The 18,375-nt window shown below is 39.5% G+C and overlaps 1 protein-coding gene across 6 annotated transcripts in view; it reads left to right on the top strand.

Moving 5' to 3' along the window:
- Nucleotides 1-6,731: 6,731 nt before the first annotated feature.
- LOC117474097 (KAT8 regulatory NSL complex subunit 1-like) overlaps nt 6,732-18,375 on the top strand; it is a 35,654-nt gene continuing 24,010 nt past the window's right edge. The window contains exons 1-3 of one of the 6 annotated variants that reach the window (XM_034120117.1): nt 6,732-6,766; nt 7,379-7,461; nt 14,359-15,829. In XM_034120117.1, the coding sequence (XP_033976008.1) occupies nt 14,427-15,829 (1,403 nt within the window). In that variant the 5' untranslated portion in view covers nt 6,732-6,766; nt 7,379-7,461; nt 14,359-14,426. Of the gene's footprint in view, nt 7,462-7,658; nt 7,830-10,225; nt 10,719-14,358; nt 15,830-18,375 lie in introns of those variants that run through there. The other 5 variants (XM_034120116.1, XM_034120115.1, XM_034120119.1 and 2 more) reach the window with 5 other exon arrangements.

The raw sequence follows: 18,375 nt of genomic DNA, 5'->3' as shown, positions 1-18,375 counted from the left end.
AAAGGGCTTACTGATGCACGAAAACATATTACCTTCGCCCACTAACAAGCCACATTTCTGGGCTGTGATGTGGTGGGCAGACACAACCGATAGACATTCTTTTTAATTCGTTTTTTAGTTTTAGCGAGAAATCAGTTGTGGAGGAAGTATTCAGACCTCTTACCTAAGTACGACAAATATTTATACCACATTTGGCTACAAGTGAAAATCTTTAATTAAAAAGGTTGCTGGAGTATTTCAGTGTAATTTGAAAAATAAACAAAGTGGTTAAAGTAGAAAAAGTTCCCTGTGACTGTTGTACAATTTTATACGATTAGATTATACTAACTCATGCCTTAATATCAGGATGATATTGTTTTATTAGTTTGACGTGAAGTTCACGTATTATAATTTATCTATTTGATAATTTATAAGGATTTTCATTATCGATTAATCTGCTGATTATTTTCTACATTAAATGTTTTAATTTGTGTAAGAAATAGTGAAAAAGGATACACAGCAAGTTTGTTTTAATCCAAACCTCAAAGTAAAGGTTATTAAATGATGTCAAAGGAAAAACAGTAGAGTTTGAAAAATGACTGAAGCCTTCAAAATAGTAATGAATTAGTGTTTGGCCAATCCACTATAGTTTCAGCTGTATTTTGAGCAAAACTCTTAACTTGTTAAACTGTCAGAAAATGTACTGGTATAGAAAAAAAAGGAAATATGTAATAAAAGAACAAGTGCTCTAAATGTGTATAAAAGTGGGCAGTATACTAAGGCGCCGTTTACACGAGGAGAAAACTGCTTGTATCTGCATAGTTTCGCGTGCGTATAGCCCTATTATTTACACGAGGCCGATAGAAACTGACCCCACAAACGATAACGGGTCCCAAGGTGGATAGATTTGCAAACGAAACGCTCTGGGGGGTCAACCGAGTCCGTGTAATCACCTCTATACGAATATTTCCTGAAAAAATAGCGATAGCCCCACCTCTCCTTCTCACTGCTGTAGCAACTATCAAAAATAGCTGTGTTAATTAAACGCACAAGGGGTTCTTGAATGAAATAATATTATAAAAGGCAAACCAGAATTGTTAAGCCCAATATACTCCTTAAACAAAATAAACAGAGTCAGATTTCATGCATTGATCCATTATATTGACAAAGGAGGATCTCACCCGGTGTTTGTAGAGAATATCTCTCTTTCTGAGCCGTCCTCTCCACAGAGACGTGCTTCTTGGTCGGTCGATGCAATATCCACAGATTCGGTTTCTTTCAGTTAACTTCCCCGTTGCATTTATCCATATGCTGAGGAAATGACTATATCCCGCTGAATACCAGCAATCGCCACACACACTTCCTCCTGTCAGTAGCTACTGCTAGTGCTACTGCTACTGACCATGCTACAGATATTAGTGCAAAATCTACAGCTCCTCTACCACAACCATCAGCAACAAGTGGACATGGAGAATTACATGAACTACATGTTGCTAAATACACCGCGGGGCTTAAACAGAAGGGTAGCCATGGCAACATTGCGGCGGGGCTGCTCGGGCTGCTCTTCTTCGCGGCTTTTGGTGTATTTTGGCGGAAGTTACAGCGCCACTTACAGTCCCGGCATATGTACTACAGCGTTTCCAGCGGCCTCGTTTGAACAGACACATTAAATGAAACGAATGCATGTGAACGGAAGACTTTTTTGAATACACATACTGTGCATAAACGCAAACGGTCCCGTGTGAGCGGGGCCTTAGTAAATACTCATCCACTGGTGACAAAAGGAAACTGATGTTGACAGCTCATTCCGAATAACAAGGTAATAACCCCCACCCCCCATCCTGGGCTCGTAGGCACATCAATCACTACAAACTCCTGATGTGCAAATATAAATAAAATACATTTTAAATTCTTTACATGGCAAAGAATAACAATGAAATGTATTCAATATTATTCACAAAAGAGAAGAGGCTGCTGACATGAATAAATGATCATGCTGATGAGATCCCTTGTTATATATTGTCCCTTTTATGTTATGGAGAAGACAACTGTTGTCCACAGACAATAAAAAACATGATGTTACCGGCCTTTTCCTGTTCTCTGTCATCCTATTTTTGTCAGGTTGGGGAAAATAGGACCAAAGTGCAGTTAAAAAATACAATAAGGTTTGTTAACAAAAAGCGAGCTTTATTAAAAAAAAGCCGAAGACATGAAAAACAAGAAACTAATTAACAAAAACAAAACCGGGGAGCACGACAGACAGGAACAAACTTACAGACGGGAACAGGCAGGAGACATGGACAAGCATAGACGAGCATAGGCGAGGCATGGACACGAAACGACGACGAACAGACATGGAGCACAGGGGGAAGACAAGACTAAATACACAGAAGGGTAATCACAGGACAAGACACAAAAACACAGGAAGTAGGACCAGACAAGACACAAGGAGGAAAACATTTCAAAATAAAAGGTGGAAAATTAAAACAACATAAATCCAAAACCATGACACTTTTTAAGTAGTGCACTGCTGATAATGAAAAAAACTCCATTTGTACTAAAAGTCAGTAACATTAACTTGCTGGTTATGAACGAGTGTTTGCACAGTGCTGAACCGGACTGAAAGTAAATATTAGAAGAGGTAAATATTATAAGTCAAATACAATAACTCAATTTCTCCACACAGTAAGCAAAGTGAGAGCAAGCTGCGTTTTATGATGTTGAGAGTGAGGTCTCAGTGCCATCTAGTGTTGATTTATTACAACTACATTTAAATGTTTCCTCAGTGTTTTTAGCTTTTGCATTATGAAGCAAAACAAACAAAAATGTACAGGGTGAGGAGGAGGTGTGAAGCCTGGGAAAAAGGTCAGATTTGAACCCTTTAAGGGCGTTGGAAGCTCAAGGACGCCGGTTCAAGACCCCGAACAGACCAAGTAATGATACCTGGGTGCTGTATTTAAAATATCGGCACACTGCTCCTAATACTACTTACAGGGGTTACATTTACTGAGTGTGCAATGCTGTGATCATGTGTGAACAATACCATTTTGAATCCTCTCAACACAACCCTCATACAACGGCACATACTGTATGATAAAGTTGCACTACCTCATGGCAAGAAAGTATGGATGTTAAAAAAGGTGCATTTGTAAACTAAGTTTTAAAAAAAAGAGGCATAAATAAGAGGCCACAGGGAGAGAAATATGTGTATAAAAGCCTCAGATGTGGTATATATAAGCCAGATAATCGGTTGATCATATGTTGTTTCTGTCAATAAATGTACTGGAGAAAAAAGTAAAATATTTCTCAGTGAAACACAAGGCATGGGACAAGTTTGAAAAAAGTACCAACCAATTGTGAATTAATATTGTGGATAAACAAATACACTTGAGTAAATAATATCTTGTCTATATGGAAGGATTTGCATGGATTCAACAGACAATACATCAGATGAACAGAGAAGAAATCATCTGCTTCTGAATGTGGCCAAGACCAGGTCATTGATTTCAGGAGGAAGAGGACGTCTCCTCAGCCCCTGTGCATTCTGGGAGAGGATGTGGGCTGTTGTGGAGGATTACAAGTACCTGGGAGTGCACTTAGACAATGGACTGAACTGGAGGATCAACACTGATGCTGTGTACAAGAAGGGGATGAGCAGACTCTATTTTCTGAGGAAGCTGAGATCCTTCAACGTGTGCAGCAAGATGCTGGAGATCTTCTACCAGTCTGTTGTGGCTAGTGCACTCTTCTTTGCTGCGGTCTGCTGGGGGGGAGCAGCCTCAGAGCCGGTGACACCAGCAGGATCAATAAACTGATCAGGATAGCTGGGTCTGTCATCGGCATCAAGCTGGACCCCTTTGAAGCTGTGGTGGAGAGGAGGACACTGAACAGGCTGCTGTCCATCATGGATAACCCCACCCATCCTCTCCACCTGCAGCTGGACAGTCAACGGAGCTCCTTCTCCAACAGACTGCTGCAGCTCCCCTGCCACAAGGACCGATACAGGAAAACATTCCTGCCCACTGCAATAACACTGTACAACAAATCACCTCTGGCTGGAAGAGAACTCTCTGCTCCATAGTTTCTCTTGGAATAAAACCACATTGTACATTTTACACATATATAATCTGTTCAATATTTAATATTTAATATTAATATTCCATATGTCATATATTTATGTATATATATATATATTTGTAATATCTTGTCAAATTCAACATGTATATGTTCTACTTTCTTGTTTATTTCTAGTTTTGTTTTATTGTAAAATGCCTTGTCTTTTATGCTGCTGCAACACAAACATTTCCCAAATTGGGATCAATAAAGTACCATCTTATCTTATCTTATCTTAATGGGATTTGGAAGTCAACACCATAATTGAAGAGGACGAATGGGAGAGGTCCTGGATCTCCTGACATACGTAGCTCAACTTAAAGGCCATAATTAGTCATATGTCTTTAATCACATATTTGTATTGTCGCAAGAATTGATTGGGGAAAGGAATGTGAGAAATTCTGAACCTAAACGGACCAATTTAGACCACATCAATTGATTGTAGACTGTGTGTCTAATGGGGTTGGGGAAAACCAATTATATATTGGAGCTTGTGGGTAAGAGCCCATAATATGATTACAACAAACTAGCTTTAGCCTGACCAACCTAGATTAGAGCAATGGATCCAAAGACATAAGACTGTGAACTGTAGGAGTAACCAAACCACAAGACTGCAACTTATTCAGGAAGATGGTCATCTGTTATATTGTACCTATAGTAAAGATACTGGATATTTGGGTGGAAACTGAAAGTATGTATAATCTTTAGTGTCTTTTTTTGTCTGATTATTTTTGTCATTGTCAAGAGAAAATACAACATTTCCCTTCCCTGAAGTGTAGTTGGGTAGAAGTGTGGTAGAAAATTGATAAACTTAGTTTAAAGTACAAATGACCTCTAAATTGTAAATGCAGTACTCGATTACATGTAAATACACTATATTTAAGACGACCCCACTCATCTTTATTTGATCTATCCTCTTTGTGTCTTATTTGCTTAAACTCTGGTAAATAAAATGCATCTTTATGTCAAAGGCAAAGAGACAGGTGGTTTGGTTTGTAGCAGCAAAGTATATGTTATGTAATATGATAGACCAACTATGCAGTTTACACAAATAATAAATGCAAGTATAATCAAATGTAAGATATGAATACAATTTGATGTCAAATTAAATATATTGAACATGTAGAGTAGTCAAGCATTTGATATCTAAATGTCATACTTATATTTTAACTGCTACAGTTTTGTAGATCCAAATAAAAATATTAATGATGTAACTTTGTATACATATGTCTATGACCATTTCTAGAGATCTAAGAATTTCATTTTTGACTGCTTGCCGTATTTGTTGTTCATAACAATAAAGAACCTAACTTGTGTGTGTGTGTGGTGGTTGTTTGGGGTCTTCGATTTATGCACCTCACACATGGAAGTGTATTAAAAAATGATCGCAGGTTAAATACAAATCTATGGACTCTTCAACTTCAACTTTATTGTTTTGATAGAGAATTGGTTTTGCAACCAGGTAACACACAGAGAAATATGACCACATTCTCATACGAAAAACCCAATAAATAACATCAATACATCGAGTAATAACAGGAAATCTAGCCATTGCTAATAACCAACATCAGCCTAAAAGAGCTAAACTGAAAACTAATTATTAGCTGGGTAATCTAACAACTTGGTTGCCTGAGAAATAAAGTAATTATTCATTATTATAAAGGAATCATTCATCATAATAAAGGAATGATTGGCCTTTGGAAGTCTTAATCTTTGTCCGGAGGGTAGTAGTTTAAATTCTCCAAACAGAAGATGAAGATAACTGTGTAAAAATATCTCAAACCTACAGAGATGATCTACATAACAAGAGATCTAACAAGCTGACTGTGAAATGATGGATCCATGTTATGATCTAAATTATTCATAAAACGTATTAACTGCATTTAGATTTGTAAATGTGAAAAGTGTCAACATTAAGATGTATAAAACATTAAATGCACTTACTACTCACATTCCACCTCTTGCAAATGCTACACATGTATTCAAACCACCCACAATTGCCTCACTCATCGATATTTGTATCCATCCTCTGTGCCTTGTCTCCTGTCTTATCAGCTCCAGCTTAAACTTCACTCTTTAAAAAGGTACTGTCTCCTCTTTAAGTCTCATGTCTTATTTTGGGGTAGAGAATTGAGACTAAAATCATTCAAATATCATCCAACCACCAGCAGCACCAGCAGCACAGTCTGTTTAGCATTTGATGCAAGAAATTAAATAAAACAAAACAGATTGAAGTTACTCATTTCCAGCCATCTACCTGATCTGCATGTTGTTTGTTTTGTGCTGTGAAAACCAGTGGTTCATTTGTAAGTAAAGACCAAAAGACAAGAGCAGGAGAAATATTAGATGTTGGAGTTACAATGAGTGAAAACAGACAATGAGCAGCTAGCATGGGATGTGGTGTAAACAACACTCGTGTTATGGCGCATTTATGTGAGCCATTAGAAAGTAGTGTACAGGTTGCAAAGACATTTTTTAAATGAAAACAATATTTTTTGGATATTGAAGTTTCGTGCTATGAACTTTCCGTCCCACATTTCCGCTGTACGGGCATTTGCCCTGATTGACACCCGTGGGGAGCCAATAAGGAGCCACGAATGAGAGCTTTGACCAATAGGAACACAGGGGGGACGGTTGTTATCAAGTCGTAAACGGTTAGTAACAGGACAAGCAGGTAAGTAAGATTCTTGTTATTCTTCTCAAAATTAACGAACGCACCGCTTGTCAGGAAAAAACACTAATTTGGTTAAACTATTAGCTGTTCGATTTGAGCAGGTTGGAATTTTTTCTTGCACTTTCATGCCAAACGTGCAATAAAACGGTAGTCATTGAGAAGTCAGTATGGGGATCGGGAAGCAAACAAGCTAGCTAGCTGAGTCTGCTAGCTAAGTTGGCTGTTATTGGCCGTTAGCTCACTACGTCAACATTAGCATGGCTAACATTAGCTTATCATCTAGCGCTAGGAGAAAGTACAGTTAATTGTGTCACTATATCGTTGGCATTGAATTAATTGACAAGATAAGCCAGTAAAGAACCCAACTCATAAGTTGCTTTTACATTCCCGAGACCAGTGTTAATATTATTCAACATGTAAAACTTTTTCATTATAAATGTGCAATGATAACGTTCCCGTAGGTTAATATTAGCCCGGCTAGCGCTAGCTTGCCAGCTGGACGTAAAAAAATGAATACCCTTCAGAGTCTGTTAAGAACTTGGTTTAGTGGGTGTTGCTCTGACCTGAAATACGAATAAACTAATGTTTGTTTATGTATTCTTATTCTTTTAGGAGTCATGTTATTTCCATGTGCGGAAACTGGAGTTATGGCTTCATGGATTATTGAATGGAGCGAACCAACAATGGAGTTAAAGGTATTTCTAAATATATATAATATATATATAATTTTCCTTTTTGTATGGGTTCTGACGGAGACCTTCGGATCCTCTCAACCAGTCCTCACATGTGTTCATGGACTTAGTGCTGACAACAACTAGGATGAAATTGTGGATACTATTTCCCGAAATAATTGTCTTTTTTGGTGGGCCTGCCTGTCCTTTCGCCTGGGAAGGAGCACCATATGGCGCATCTTATCAGGACAACCAAGCATCCCTGTGGAAGTATTTCTGACAGCTGGGAAGAGACATAAAACCTGCTGGATGGATCACACATCGCAGAGTGTGGGAGACCGCCTCTTAAATCCCTTGAGGAGGTTTAGGATGCAGATTGAGAGGCAGGAAGTGTAAGCAACTTTTTTTAGGCTGTTGACTTTGTGACCTGGAACATAATTTGAGCAGAAAAGGACACATTTAGGATAACTATCCAAGTTATCACATATTTAATTGTGACATTTGTAGTTTTGCTCCTGAGACTTGTATGTAGATATCAAATTCAATTCAATTCAAAACTAAAATTGAAATAGTATTCAGAACAGGCGGATATGGACAGTTTCTCATTTACACATAGGGCACAATGACTTGCTTATTATTCATGGTTGTCTGATAATACTCAGAGTCCATGCAAGACCTGTAGAAAACAAGTGGTGTGCAATAATTAGCATTACTTAAGCAAGGATGCAACATAACACTGAGTACATCTAATGTGGATGATTTCCTTGGAAAAACATCTGGTGCACAGTAAGTGACAATTACAGTTGTTTATTTAGAGTCATAGAAGATCAACCAGATAAGCATGAGCAACAGTAAATTGAAAAAGTAGAGATAGGCAAGTAACCACATAAATGGGAACTTTCTTAACAGAAAAAAAGATAAGAGATATCAGTACTGTACACACTTAAACAGCAACAGTTAATATATATATATATATATATATATATATATATATATATATATATATATATATATATATATATATATATATATATATATATATATATATATATAGGTACTGTACAATGTTATTCAATCCAAAATAATATAATATATTATGTTTTAAAAGCTGGGGCTGGTTTTTGAAACAGCTTTTTTGTATTAAGTGCAAGCTTCAAAAATATTGCACGTCTGCTTGTGTTTAGGCATTATTTAACCTTACCTTCTTTTCAATATTATAAAAGCGGTCTTAAGTAAAAGTGAAAGATACAAAAAATAATGCCTAGCCCTATTTAATGCTTGTATGAACAGTTTTTAGATTTTCAGATTTAAAAAATATATATATTTTCTGAGTTGTTGTATTTTTGTACTATATCCTCTTAGTCCACTACCACACAACCAACAAGCAATAGCCTAAAATGACCGTTTACCAACCTATACAACTAAATCTTAAGTGCTTATGTGTTAAATTGCAGACCTTACTTTACTATCAATGCACATGTTCAAATACTAAGACCACAAAATGCGGTTAGGCATCTAACAGGAAGTGCAGTGCAACATGCATGTACAATGCGTTACATATAGAATAGGAATGCAATGTGATCGGCTATATCTTTGCTTTTGAATACCCCTACGTTTTTCAGTAATCATTAAGTATGTATTTTTCATTTCCGTTTGAGACTGTTAAACATCTGTTAACATAACGCAAACATTTCCCAAAATGGGGTCAATAAAGTACATCTTATCTTTATCTTATTTTATCATAACTGAGGCTGCAGCTTGTGGTGGTAGTGTACTTCAATATGAAATATTTTTATATACTTTTAATCCACTTCAATACAATCAACTAGCTTCACATTACCAATTAAACAACTCTGACACAGACGAAACAAAAACAATCTTAATGGCCATTTTGTTACATTGCATTATAGTTAAATATATGACATTAAGTATAATATCATTGCATTTTTATATTTTCTAGATAACCGAATAATTGTTTGGGGAAAATAGTGAAAAATGTGCATCCTAGTGTCATAATCCAAAATTATGCTTGAGAGGCTTCAGAATTTCCAGCGATGTTGTATTAAACATTACTTTAATGATTAATCCATAGTGGGGACTTGTCTGTTAAAGTTTGGTTTTCAGTGATTTGTGTAGTGTAGGTGCCATGGTTTTGTTTAGTGCAATTTGTACACATTTCCTCTTTCCTGATGTTCTTACCAACTGTCCTATATATGTTGTGTGGTATTATATTTTGGGCTATGGCTGTATTTAACAGTTCTGTGCTGTAGAGCTCCTTCGTGTGGCCACTGGCTGTACATTCAGAGAGGTGTTGGTGTAGTGGTGGGCGATCTAGTTCCTGTTAAAAGTGACATGAGAGCCAGGCAGTCTGGACTGGGTTTAGTTTCCCTATTGTAAATATGTAGGTTTAAGGAAATCTTTAGCTATTTAGAAGAGTAAATAAAACCCTTAATGTATCAATAAATGGTTAATTGTGTGCCATATGTGGATAAAATACAGGTGGTTAAACTGAAAGCATAATGATTTATTTACTATACATGTGTGGGAGAAGAGTCGCACATAGCTGTAGTACTATTCGCAGTTTCACCAGCAGCTTTTTATCGTGGCCTTTATGTCTTAAATGCTAAAATGACATTGCACTATGTTTTTGGAAGACAATGCCCTCCTGTGGTATGTTCTTTTGAGCTTTTATGTCGTTTCTTATCTGCCCTTTACTCTAGTGGTGAGTATGAGAAATGTCTCCCGCCTACCAGCAAGCAACACACACACGCATACGCACACACACACAGCCCTCCTATGTTTGTCAGACTCAAATCCGAGGGAGAGGAGCTAGCCGCCATTTTCTAAGCGTCTCTCCCTAAAACGAGAGAAAAGGACTCGCGACAAAACTGCCATCTGGATTACCTTTCGCTTACTGAGAATCGGATTTTTCGGTAAAATATTGCGGCAAATTCACCTACATATGAAGTAAATCGGAGTGGAAAGGAGTGTTTCACGGCCTTGTCTTTATATTCGCTGAGTGTTAGCGGCGAGGCGAGCTAGCTGGTCGAGCAAGGTGTAGATCGTTGATTCGCCCATTCGCCTGAATCCGGAACGAGATCCGAGCGGCTCTGTGAACTGGGCCTTTTTGGGGCAATCTGGTTGCATTTTTGTTGGATTTATTAATGGCAGACTGATCGATTCAGGCCGCGTTTTTTGTGGTAGCACCCTTGGTTTTTTTCCACTAAAACTGCAGGGGATTGTTGCCGAAATTCCCTCGGATAGTGCAACCTCGTCACGTGGTAGGTTCCTCCTTTTTCTTTGTTAGCGAGCTAGCTAGACTGGCAGGGTCTACTCCCAACTTCTCAGCTTTTGACATATGTGCATTAACGTTTCATACAAATAGATTTCTGTACAGCGAGTGTATCAAAGGAAGGCCGCCGTTGATGTACAACAACAGGCCTGTCTGTATTTATTTCCATAGTCTAATTGCAATGCACACCATGTCTCCACTCTGCAATAGGTCCTAAAGATAAGTTGTGATCTACAACGAGTGGGGTTGTCTTGTTATTATGGCAACATTTGCGATGTTGCAGCAACCAGATATAACCCTGATGTTAATGCATGTGCTACCATGGCTTGTTTAATGTTACATTGGGCGTTATTGGCTCAAAACTATCAGTAATGTGAGCGTATGTTGTGTAGTCTGTGACTAAAACTGTTTACTTGCCATAACGTGTTTTGCTTAACGTTAAAGCCCAGTGGCTTTGGCCGACAAACTAGAACCCGCAGGGATGTGCTATTAAAACATAAGCCTCAGAAATGATCTATAATTTGATGAACGTAGGTTACGTTAACGTTTCACTGCAGTTGGCTTATGGATCCGCACGCTAGCTTTGCGAGCAGGTTGTGTTTCTTGCATCAGCAGCTTTCCCGAGCTAACGTTAGCCAGACGCGAAGCGCATTATTGTGCACGCAGTGGATAAAGTGACATGGGTTTTAATAGCGAGATATTTATCTTTTGGTTCTCGGGAGATCAGGTGGTGATTTTTTTTAATGGCATGGCTCGATGATACAAACACACTGACTGGTCTTATTTTCAGCGGAAGCTATTGTAGACATCAAGATTACGAAATAACGTTATTACACTCGTATGCATCTAGAAGCGAGGCGGAACGTTTCATTTTTAAACGTACAAATATTTTTGTAAACATCAGGAAGACATTTTGGTGATTACGTTATGGTTGGCTAACGTTTGATGTGGGGATTTTTTGTCGCATCTCTAGCCTGACACTCTACAGATATACTGGTGTTATGGTGCATGTAAATTGAACCGATTTATTGACTAATGATATATGATTAATCTCCCGCCTGTAGCATTAACAAGTTCGGTCTGTTTTGAGTGGAATGGGCGGTTTTAGGTAGATGAATTGCATTGCATAATCTGCTTCGGAAATACCAACATGGCGTAGTGCGCGCTGACTAGAAACTGCGGTGAAATACTGAGCCCCCATTCATCTGACCCTGCAGACGATACGCGGAGATGCAGCTCGCTTTTATCTCTTGTTTTATACAATGGAGGATCTTCCCTTTAAAGTTTGATCTGGATATGCAGCCAGTCTGTGAATGATATGTTAAACACTAAACCAATTCACCACCATGATCAGAATATTGTGGTTCTCTTTAAATATAACATTTTTAGAAAAATGTTACTGACATTTTTGTAAATCAGTAAGTAACTTATTCTGAAATTGACACAGGAACCTAGTCAGGATGACATCATGTGGTTTGGACTAATACTGGGGCCTAAATCCACCTACTTACACTGCCTGTGTGCTGCACAGGGCACATGTAGGGCAGTGGGGTTTGGACAATTTGCATTGGCTTTGCCTGTTTCTTCCCTCTCCAGAATTGAATTCCTTAGCTTATTCTTTAAAGAGCAGCCTTGTAAGTAAATGACAATGAAGGCCTGTTCACACGAGCATGGGTGTAGTGGGAATTATTTATTGGCCTTGGAAGAAGTAGCTCAGATGTCTCCTGTTATTCTACCTGTATTGTTAGTATCCCTCTTGCCAAGGTCAGTGCATATCATTAATTGTTTGATATGTATTTAAGTATTTGAAGAACTCTGTAGATTAATCTGTTTAAACACACTTTAGGCTTAAATCGTACATTTTAACTATTGACATGAATTACTGCTTTTTTAAAGGTCCCATGTCATGCTTTTCCGGTTATTACCCGTCCCCTTGTGTGTTATGAAGGTTTTTATGCATGTAAACGCTCTGCAGAGTCACAAACCCTCAAAGTACACCCTGTAGCGAGTAAAACTATAACACAGAAAATACCTGTCTATGCTGCCCCAGAACGCCTCGTTGAAGATTTCTCTTTTTCTTCCTGGGTACAGTGACGTGCCCATACCCAAATGGACCCATTGGTCCAAATGGACCAATCTGTGGAGCCGTTACGTTACGTCCGCGGAGCCGTTAGGTTAAGTCCATGGATTGGTCCAAATGGACACACACACACACTCAATCTTTTCTCAGCTGCAGCTCCGCCGATTTCTCCTCCCTGAGATGGCGGGAGGCTGTGAGTCGGTGTGTGAGCACACACACAAACTCCCAGCCAGGCTGCGGGTGTGTGTGTGTGTTCGGGCTGGGTTTCGCTCTGTCTCGCAGGCGGCCACTGGGCTCATAGGGAGGGGGGGGGGCAGGAGCTCCAACAAGCTGTTTAGGACAGAGAGTGAATACACATACTATACAGAGATGCTGTATGAGAAACCAATGTGATTTTGGAAAATTGCACAATATAAATCTATGTTAGTATACCTCAACAATGGAATTATGATCAGTAGAAATGGCCATGACATGGGACCTTTAATATATGAAATTGCTGCTCTTTCTTTAAGCACATATGTTGTATGTGTACTGAACTTGAGGCACTGTATTTTGTCCCTTTTCGCCTGTAGGGAGTAGTAAATAATGATATTAAGGAACTTCAACATTATTTTGATAACAAATGGAATTATTTTGTGAGAGCCAAGTGGCCAGGAAGACGAGAATGAATCTGATCATCTCATATGTCCCTCCTCCTCATCTGTAATGCTTTTTGAGGTTCAGCCGTTGAACCATATTTTTAGCAACACTTCCCACCAGTAGGATGACAAAATGTCAATGAGTCACTGGTTGATTTGATTGGCCCCCTTTTAACTTGATTGGTGGCGAACATTTACTGTAGGTTTGTTTTTAAGTTATGCTTGAGGTTGAAGCGAGAGTTTTGGTGTATTTTCATTTATCACATCTGGTTTTATATATTGCATCATTGTTTTGGGGTGGTGGTTTGGTTTGTCATTTTCCACTCTAAAGTCTCACAGAACCTGTATTGCAGGTATTTCAGTGTTATATTTCATTATATATATATGAACAGCTTGCCTTTTTTATGTTGCTTTTTAGTGAACAAAATAATGTCAAATGAAAATATATCCTTATATATTATTTAGATATATTCTTTTGTTTTCATTTATTTAAATCAAAGTACATTTTTGACTCCACCTCTCCATAAAACTCTCATTATCTATCTAAAATATATTGTTGAGGGTATTAAATTAAGCATTCTTCCTTACTTGATGGCCTTCTGAATAATTATATTATACATTAAGCACTGTTACAAATACATTTTTTGTAGAGTGGCCGGTTCAAGTATTAAATGAACATTTAAAGACAACGTCTGTATATGTTTGTATTCCTTATGCGGTTGTGGGCCCATAACTGTACAAGGCTGTGAATGTTATAATTGTTAATCCACACAACATCCTTTTATACCTACTAAGATCAGAATTTGGTGTAGTGTGTAAGGTTTTTATGTGTGCTTGGGATAATGAGACTACTTTGTTTAACGTTATTTCTTGTCTCCCCTCCCCTCTTGTCTTTAATTTGTCATATACAGGCTGTCCTCAGGTGGGGCAGTAAGCGGGTGGTGTGGAGCAGGCCACGGTGCCCGTCCCTCTGCACTGCATGGCTGCGATGGCGCCCGCTCTCACCGACGCCCCAGCCGAAGCTCACCACATCCGCTTCAAACTGGCTGCCCCATCCTCAAGTCTCTCACCAGCCAGTGCAGAGAACAACGGTAACGCCAGCAACATCCTCATCCATAGCAGTGGCCCTGCTAAGTGCAAGGCCGTTTCTGAAGATTGCCCCCTCGACTTTTGTGGCGGCGACCAGGAGCAGCAGCAACAGCAGCCCCAAGTCGACTCTGTGGCCCAGGCCTCGGCCCTGGGAAAGCTCCAGCCGCTGGTGGCTTCTTACCTATGCTCTGATGTGACAACTGTCCCTTCAACTAAGGAGTCAATCACACTGCAAGGAGTCCTCATTAAACAGTCTGTGTTGAAAGGTCACAGAATACTGCCCAGCTCCCTGCTCAACGGCGGAGGAGACTTCCTGTCGAGGAAGAGGCAGCAGATCGAACTATCTGGTGGCCAACTCAAGAGCCTCATGAGTGGCAGCACTAACGGAGGTGGCCAGCCAATGGCACCTGTCAATGGCCTGGCCAAAAAGCTGGCCACCATCACTGGCCCTGGCTGCGTGGTGGCAGTGAACGGTGACAAGCCGCCTGCCACAGACTCTCAGTCCCAGAACCTGCCCTTGGACTCTGAGACCTTGACAGCTACTCTATCAGGTCATATCCAGATGAAAGGAACCCTCAAACAGAAGCATTCCTCTGGGGTTTCTAAAAATACAGATGGAAAAAACTGTGAACCACCAGTGCTCCAGTCTGCTGCCCTTTCCCCTTACACCCTTAACAACCCTAACCCCACTGAACAAATGAATTTGGAGGAGGCTGATTCACACACGCCTATCGGTCAGCCACAGGGTTCTGATAGGGAGAGACCAGGTAGCAGCCAGCAGGGCTCCCCGTCTTGCACATCTGCGCCACAGCCTCCTCTACCCTGCACTTCTTTCTCTGACAGCCTTGATGCTCACGTTAAGGAGCGTACACTTCTCAACAGCAGCCGGCAATCTGAGATTGAAAACCGGCTGCGTCGCCTGCGCAAACGTCTTCAGGTTGTACAGGCCAAGCAGGTGGAGCGGCACATTCAGCAGCAGCTGGGTGGCTTTTTGGACTCGGCTCTCAACCGGCTTTTGGCCGGTAACCGCAAAACAGAAACAGCAACCCCTACAGCTACATGGAAGACTGGACGCCACTCTTCCTCAAACAGCAGAGACGGCCTCGGTCGCTTCCTTAAAAGCGGCTCCATGCCCTTGGAACTGGAGAGGCTGTATTTGAGCGGAACGGCTAACCTTCATTCAGCAGAAAGCGCCTTTGACTCAGATGTAACAGAAAGTAGTTCTGGAGGGGACTCTGACCTGGAGGAGGAAGAGCTGACAAGAGTGGACATTGAGCAGCGACATGTCAAAATGTAAGTAAAGGGGTCCACACCCACTGAGACATCAAACATATTTAGTGCTATATACATAAATAAATGATTCTGCATTAACAGAAAATTCATTACTGAGACGAAGTTGACCTTTTAAAGGCAGCATTTATGTTAGAAACGACAACGTTTTATAGTAGTTACACATCCCCTGTGCACTTTACCTGATTTACATTCACATTTCTATGGTGCTTGTAGCCCTTCAACTGTGCTGTGAGAGTCCATATTTTCTGGGCCCTGCAATATGCTACTAAGGCCTAGCAGGTGCTAATGACAATTATAACTGCCTCAGTAGTGGTTGGGTCAAACTCCAGGGAGGGGTAGAGATACCATTCGCTATTCGAGTGAGTGTAGTTGTGTGGGTGGTATCATCCTGTGGAGAATGCACAAGCTGCTGGATTGGGCTCAAAGTAAAAAGCTCTCTCGTCACACAATGTTTCCTCCTGAGTGGGACAGAGGCTGAAACTGAACGTTCTGTTTAGCTGCAGAGTGAACAAGCGAGCACCCACAGAGCTGATAATGTTTTGCTTTAAACTGAAACCAAAGAGGAAACTGAAGTCGGGTCGTTTCAACAGAAGGTGTGGGTTTTATGTTTTTACATGCTGCCTGTTGTGATCTTAGGTTTTCCTCAGCAGGAGCTTGCAAATATATTCCATGGGAAGTTCACATAGTCATTTCTGTGTCATTAGTGGTTGGAAGGGGGAAAAATAAAGCAGGAGGGTCAGCAGCGCTAATGGACTTACTGACCTGTGTAGGATCGGGTAGATTATTAACAATGTCGCTGAGAACACTTGATTTTTATGGTCCTTTCATGTGCTGACTTTAGACCTTTGACCTAAATATCTTCATAACCTTCATAACAGGAAGCTTGTGCGTGTTGCAAGAATCATCCAAAAGTAGAACAACTGCGTGTAATTTATTCATACCGTGTCTGTGTCCCATCGAGGGTCAAAGGAGGTGTTGTAGCAGTTTATGTGAAAATATATAGCACGTCATGTTCAAGGAGAGTGAACATTGAGACACTACTATGTGGCTTGAGATTGTAGGAGTGAGAGTGATTATGTCATCATGAATATGAAAGTTCATATAAATAAGGAAGCAAACAGAATTAGTTTGAGCTGTTAAATTCCCTGTCTGCTTATTGTTACAGATCTTCAATTCTCAAAACCCCACCAATACTTCGATAGATAATGGACAGACCTAGTAAAAAAAGAAAAATGTAAGGCATCAAATTCTATCAGGCAAATGTTACTGAGATATACTTTGTTTTACCCAAAAACGGCATCTTGTATACAAAACCTTGACTTGAGATACACAGTTATTATGCAAAATCATCTTCTTTTTAAATGGTTGTCTTTTGTTCTTTAGTCATAAAATTACACCTTGAGGCAATAAGTCTTTCTGTTGATAACAACAGAGCATGACTGCATTTTGAATATGGCCAGCTGTATCATTTTTACCATACAGACTGAATAAGATGTACAAAATGTATCAAAGATGAGTATATTTATTATTCAGATCCATTTTAATCAGTCATAAATGATCAAATTAGATTCTTGTATTTTGGCAGTCAGTCAGATCCATAATTTGTTTAAATTATGGCTTGATTATTTACTTCTTCGTAACAGAATGATCCTCCGTATTATGTTATGTGCATACAAATGAGGTTAAATGCTGCATTCGTAATAGGCCATCAGTAATGCTTGTCCCTCTTAGTTGAGTAATTTGTTGTTGGGTCTTAGTCGAATAAGATTTCTTTAGTTAAGTACAATTTTCAAAATGCAATTTCATCCTGAATTACTTCTTTCTAATAACACAAGATTCAGAGCGGTGCTTTTGCGTGATACTTCGTGGAGGAACTCAGTTTTAAATATTTGTTGAGTAAATCAAAACTACTAGATGAGACTCTTTAGCCCACAGCCTTAGCCATCAAAGTGTTCATGAAAAGTGGGTCCATTTAGAGTTAGACATAGGATGTATTCCTTTTATTGCACTGCAGCAGATTGTATTGTACATTATCATGGTTGTTCTTTTTTCCTTTTACAAAGCAATTCTAATTGTGTTTCCATTCTCTCATGATAATCATCTCCCTGCTCTGATGAAAAGCAGCAGTCTCTAGTTGTTTGCTGAGCTCAAGCATGAACCATATTTATTGTAGCCTTTAAACAACACATTGAGTACTACCTACATGTAGTTCCATACATGAGAAAGCATCTGAAAGATGCTGAGGTATTATTCAGATGTACCAGCAGGGATAAGGCAGCTACCACAGTAAATGGTAATATGACTCCTGCCCAACTCATTAGTCTTCACTGTGTTTTCCTTAATCTTGACCGAGCTCGCTCTTATGTCCTTAAACAACCAAGGAAAATGGCTGGTAACACAAAAATGCTCAGCTGCAGTTTATCTGCTGTTACAGAAACATGACATATCTTGTTTCCTGCTTTACCGTGAAAGCCGACCGTATGGGTGTTATTGTGAAGCAGCTTCTTGCAACCTTAGTCACTGTTGTTGACAACTGCTTAGTCCTT

This window comes from Trematomus bernacchii, unplaced genomic scaffold, assembly GCF_902827165.1.
Source record: "Trematomus bernacchii unplaced genomic scaffold, fTreBer1.1, whole genome shotgun sequence".
NCBI lineage: Eukaryota > Metazoa > Chordata > Actinopteri > Perciformes > Nototheniidae > Trematomus > Trematomus bernacchii.
This window is presented reverse-complemented; position numbering and strand designations above follow the sequence as displayed.